The 6,054-nt window shown below is 45.4% G+C and overlaps 1 protein-coding gene across 1 annotated transcript; it reads right to left on the reverse strand.

The window, feature by feature from the left end:
* Window positions 1-4,017: 4,017 nt before the first annotated feature.
* Window positions 4,018-5,538, reverse strand: PIGW (phosphatidylinositol glycan anchor biosynthesis, class W). Its single transcript, XM_010009049.1, has one exon. It carries the CDS (start codon window positions 5,536-5,538, stop codon window positions 4,018-4,020), a length of 1,521 nt encoding a protein of 506 aa, XP_010007351.1.
* Window positions 5,539-6,054: the final 516 nt, after the last annotated feature.

Below are 6,054 nucleotides of genomic sequence, written 5' to 3' on the forward strand. Positions count from 1 at the left end.
GGCCTTCCCCTCCCGTGAAGCAGCCGTTGCCGCCGCCCTCCCGCTGCTCAGGGGACACGAGGCCCCGGCCAGGCCCTCGCCTTGCAGTCAGAGCGTGCCAGGGCGGCAGGGACGTCCAGGATCATCTGGTCCAACCTGCCTAAGTTGAAAGGCACCGTGTCCGTGGGGGGATGTAAGGAACTGCTCTCGGAGCAGCCCCCGCTGAGGTGCAGTTGTTGGGAACGAGGGGATGGATGGAGGAGCAGGTGAGGTGAAACCCCAGAGTGTTGGCGGGAGGAAAATCCGTCGCTGTCTCGAGTGGGACGCGGCCGGAGCGTGTCCAGGCCTGGTGGGGAAGCGGCCGCAGCGTGGGCCGACACGGAGCCTAAGCTGACAGAAATGCTTCACGTGCAGCCCGAGCATCAAAGCGCAGATTTTCCTGCCCTGCTGACATGCCAGGCAGGGCAGGCTCTAATTGGACTTCAGGTCTCTCACTTAAGGCTTCTGCAGCACCCCAGTGCAGCCAGCTAGAAATCCTGTGGCTGCTTAATTGAGGCAGCCAAATAAAGCCTCCATAGCTTTTCTTGAGCTACTAAATACTACGTTTGATCTGTTCATTGTTGTTATTTATGTATGTAGATCTGAAGTCCTCACAAGAAAATGCCGGGGAGGCCATAAGGGAGCAGGATCTTTTTTTTTTCTTGTTTCTGCATAACAGACATCTTTAGTGGAGGAGTTCATTTACATGAACTCACTGTGCAACACCTCTAACAGAAACATTGTGCAGAGCCACATTGCTGCACAGTTTGTCGTTTGTGTGTGTGTTCATGGTTTTCTTCAGCAAAAAAAGACAGCTGTGGTTTTGTACCAAGGGATAGTTCCTCACATGGAGGCTGTGATGAGCATACATTGTCTTCACAGGGTCCGTTCAGCACCTGGGCTCTTTGTGTCACTTCTGCCCCTCCACTCCCAGAGTGTGGCTGGATCACATCATAAACTATGTATGAAAAGCACCATTACATTTCATATAAATTTTATCCACAGAAACAGTTTGTTTTGGTTGGTGTTTTTTTTTTAAGTTCCTACAACATGCAGCTTGCTTGTTACCTACCAAGCAGTGAAAAGACAGGCCCTTTGTGCTGTTTATTCACATGCTGCTCCTTCGCCCGGAAGAAATACCTGTTCCTTAGGACATAGTGGCTTTGAAATAGGATACTGCCTGAAATCATTACTGTAACATCAAACTTCAAAGGAGACGCTACTGGGTTGGAAGGGAAGGTGTACTCATGAGTTAATCCTTTGGTAAGAAGGTACTAACATTTAACAAATAACAAGGTGAAGCATACATGTAATCAGCTCTCCTCTGCCACCAGCTTTTAATATCCTGCAGCCCTACAGAAAGGTCATTTGGTGGAATTACGGCAGCAAAGACAAAAGAATCGCTTTTCCCAGTCCTCTACTTTACTTATTGAAGCTGGTAGCATGCTATAGTTGAACTATTTTAGTCTTACTAGTTGAAGTATATTTAACTCTAACTAATTATGTAACAGCTCAATAAAAATTTGTTTTGTTTTTTTTTAGAAGATCTCTGATCTGTACAATCTCTCTCATCTAAACACACCCCAGAGTGAAATGAAACAAGTGTTCTTATTCCTACCAACCACCAAGTGTCCACAGCGGTGTGTGATGTTAACTCCTCTCTCATCTCTTCAAACTCATTTCAGTGCTGTTTGCTCATGCAGCCTGTCTGGTCCCAGAACGCTTGCTTGCATTTCTTGGTTCTTCCAGAGGCCTCCTTGATTATCTCTATCTACTCCTAGTCTAAACATTCAGCATTAATAACTGTGCTGGTTGCTGCAGGGCAGAGCTTGCCACATTTGTTATTAACAATAAGCAATGAGAATTAATTACCTCTGATTAATTCAGTGGTGAGCAACTTACTTCAGATGATTTTAAAAGAAGGAGATGGCCCCAGGACATGGTGTTGGGCCGTTGTGGAGAGAAGGGGGTTGCCTTCTCTCTCTGGAGAGAAAGGGGTTGACCTCCCTGTTGCTGTTTGTTCCTTGAGCACCACAATCCCCTCGGTTTTCCAGCTCTGTTGTTGCAAACTGGTGCTCCAGTCCTGGAATTCGGAGCAAACAGGGCTCTGCACAGACACAGCAAACCTCCCACGGAATTCTTGCTTCACAAAATGGAGTTGGCCTCTAGATAGTTTGCTGCTTGTCCAGACACAACTCCGCTTTGTCACACCCACTGAATGCCCTCATTCTGCATCGCCTTGGCAGGCCTGTGCTCACAGGCAGAGCTCATTGCAGGGCTTGTGCTTCAAATGTTTCAAGTATTAATATCCATGGGTAATTTTGCATAAATGAGTAGTGCCGTTTAGTGCATGATGGAGGCCTTTCTTCCCTACGCCAGGCTAGGAAATGTTTTAAGATAAAAACATACACCAGTTACCAGAAAACTCTGCTATATACTGTGACAACTGTTCATAAGACATTGTCAGTTAGTTGCAGGATAATGCAGACCTTTCTTTCTTTAATTCTGAAGACTATGTGGAAGTAAACAAGCATGAAATCAGCATGGCCACAGTATATAATCCTCAGACTTCACCCTTCCGTTGACCGACAGCTAAAAGCATATAATAAATTTAAGAATATTCCCCAGCATGTCTGCCTTAAGGAATGTGATTTAGAGGCTTAATCTCCATAGGTTTTATGATTCATCGCATTTGATAGACAAAGATAAATTTGAAATATGGCCTGTGTGCACTGCTGTAACTCCACTGACATGAGACATCATCAGCTTCCATTTGTATTCTATTCCTTAAGTATTTATATCTCCCATTATTTAATTCCTCACAATCTTTAAATGTATTTCTCTTCTCAACAACTGAACAAACTCAGGAAGAACTGTCACAGTTAGGAAAGTGAATAAAAAAGGTATTCTGCTCTGGGCTTGCAGGAAGACTGAGCACACCTCTTGCCAGTACCCTGACCCACTGCCTCATGCTGCTTCCCATTTGCACATGGTTTGCTAATAAAATTAATACAGAATGTTCCCACTTAAAGACATCTCAGCTGTCAAAATACAGTATTAAATGAGCTGCTGTTCAAAGTAATTTTATAGACAAGCATGTGGGCCCCGAGTCTTTTTAAAGTAGATCTGAAGGCCATGTTTTACAGCATCCTTAAAGATGAGTTGTCACAACATGTTGGTATTCAGGCTGGGGGTGAATTAGTTTTGGATCTTTGTATTTTCTTGTAAAAGGCTGTGCTGCTCTTTTTATCTGCATCACAAATTCAAATAACTGCTTTATGAATTCATCTGCAGTTGAGTTTTATCCTTCAGAGCATCACCCTGTACCTAGGATCTTCATTTGCATTCATCACTGAGGATGAAAATAAAATTTAGCTCTAATTCAAAGGCTAATTTAGATTTCAGTCTATGATTAACATTCCACATACAATTACTCCCATCAGAGTCAAGCATATGTATAAATCTGCAGGACTGGGGCCAAAACATTTTTAAGTACCCACTTATTCAATACATTTCATTTAAGAATTATTCTTACCTATTATTTATGCAAGGGCCTTAACTAGGTACATTTTGACACAGCTAAATCTCTGTATAATTACTAATTTTCTTACTTGTCATCTAGCTTCTACTCTGTGCATTGTTAGCTAATTCTGCCAGCAGTTGGGTATGAACACAGGTCACTAACTGTAGAGAGAACATTGGTTTTCTGCATGAGTGTTCACAGGAGCAGCAGAAGTAAGCAGCAAACAATCTCAAAAAACTAGGTTTTCAGGAAAATGTGTAACAACCCCAATAGATAACAGCATAGACTGTATAATTTGGTAAAACAAACCATTAAAAAGAATACTAAATCATAAAAAGCTATACTATATTAAAAATTATTACAGTACATACAGGAAAATTATTGCAGTACGTACAGGAAAAATACTATTTTTTCCATTAAAATACCATCATTCAAGTACAGAGAAGTTCAGCCAGTCCACTTAAGACAGAGTGGAATCACCAGAACTTTAATACTATATTTTTTGCATGCAATATATACATAATTAAACAGTTTAAAAACATATACAAGTGTAGTATGCCTAATGTAAATGCAGCCTCGCTGTGGATTGTGTCTATCAGTAGGTTCACAGCACCAGTCATAACATTTGCTAGCAAGAAAAACAGTAACTGGTTTTTATTAATAGCACTAATCAGGCAAATGTGTTCCGGGCTGCCTGCCCTCCCTGCGGGCACCGGCTCCCTCTCCTGCTTCCCACTGGCAGTAGGGGGCTCTACAACGTCCCAGCAGCAGGGCACGCTGGACCCCTTCACAAGCAGCTTTGTGAACACCAGCATCAGGTCGGTGGCCACAAAACAGATGAAGAAAGTCAGAGAGTGAGCCAGCACCCAGAGGCAGAAGGAGAGGTTGGCCATGCGGCGGGACACGGGCCCCGCGTACGCCTGCGACAGCCGGAGAAACGCGAAGAGCAGGAGCAGGGTCTGCAGTGAGGAACGCCCCGTGGCCATCCAGCCCCTGACTGAGCTCTGGCAACTCAGCAGCCACAGCCCCACTTGGACACTCGCCATGTATATGGCCAGATATCCAAAAAGAGAGAGCAGTCCTTCCCTATTGGCGTTCAAAAAGCCAACGCGGGTGCCTCTGCCATCGCTCCCGTGCAGGATAAACGTCTTGAGCGAGGTAGAGTTCAGAGTAAGCTCATAAAGAACAGCAAGGTTTATAGCAACAATCCATGATTTGTTTTTTGGAAAGATGGCTAAAAGTAGAGATGCTGCAAGCCTCACAAATGCTAAGGTGAAGAAAAAATTCCAGTGCACTCCATACTCTGAAGTGTGCTCTTGATAGTCTATAGATTTAACGCTAAGCAGTCGTCCCACACCAAGGAGAATCAACGGCCAGACAGAAAAGAACTGCCTGGCCAGATTGGAAAATTTTGGTTGTGCCACATCAGACTTCTGTCTCACCTCAGGACAGACGAGAGCGTTTCCAAAAATAAAAGCTCCAACCCCCAGATCCATGACTCCTGTTCCATAGGTCTCGGCTTTGGCGTAACGCCTCGGGTACTGCGGGAAATCCACTGCTAAAATGCTGATTGATGTCAACACGTTGACATAAACACGAAACACGGTGATTGCTGGGATGTATTCTGGATCCAAGGATGTCTTCTGGAAGTCTCTTACAATTTGCCTAAAAGGCACTTTGGTCTTATGTTTTCTTTGGCTGTATATTTTGGAGAATATCCCAGCACAGGAGGCTGCGAGGATAGCTGGCAGGAAAAACAGGACTGGAGACAAGACTGTACAGGAGAACAGGAGAGGAGACACTAGCACAAGGAAGTCTAGCAGCAAGCTGTATTTCCTTGAACTTAAAGGCTTCCCATAGTGCAGGTAATACAGAACCAGGAGGAGCCCCCTGCAAAGCAGGCAGAGGGGGGGCAGGGACAAGCCCACCGAGATTTCCAGCAGGCTGGTTCCATTTAAGTTGCTGATAAAGGCTTCTTTCAGGTGTTTTTGTGACATTCTTCCTCTGGAAACACAAATGTGAGCTCGAGTTAGGTTTAGGGGTCTTAGAACTCCATGAAAAATGGATCTTATGTAGGGGGTTCATTAAAACACCCACTGATCTCAGTTCCGTCCAGTGAAACAAGCACAGACACTCGGCTGTGGCCTCCAGAATATACTGAGCTAGATTCTCGGTAGCGTTATTGAGCAGATAAGTAAGAACATGACCTTAATGAAGTTCCTGTTGCCTGGCCAGCCGAACGCGAGCGATAAAACCAGCCGCTAAAATCCCCGATTGCGACAGAAACGCCGCTTTAAACAAGCCGCGGTCCCGCAGCCCAGCCCGGCTCCTTCGCCCGTGGGGGCTGTTCCGAGAGGTTATATGTAAAAAGCATCAATTAGAAAGTCGGAATTGCTGGCTGGTTTGTGTAGCCCGCAGCGCGGGCGGCACCAGGACGCCGTTCGGTTCCCGCGCTCGCTCGCCCTGCCCGGGCAGCCGGTCCGGGGGGATCCCAGCCCGGCACCGGGGGGGGG

This window comes from Chaetura pelagica, unplaced genomic scaffold, assembly GCF_000747805.2.
Source record: "Chaetura pelagica isolate M959 unplaced genomic scaffold, ChaPel_1.0 scaffold72, whole genome shotgun sequence".
NCBI classification, from domain to species: domain Eukaryota; kingdom Metazoa; phylum Chordata; class Aves; order Apodiformes; family Apodidae; genus Chaetura; species Chaetura pelagica.

What these genes read in the sequence shown, in the direction of transcription:
- PIGW (XM_010009049.1), bottom strand. Translation starts at nt 5,538, where the DNA reads ATGTCACAAAAACACCTGAAAGAAGCCTTTATCAGCAACTTAAATGGA.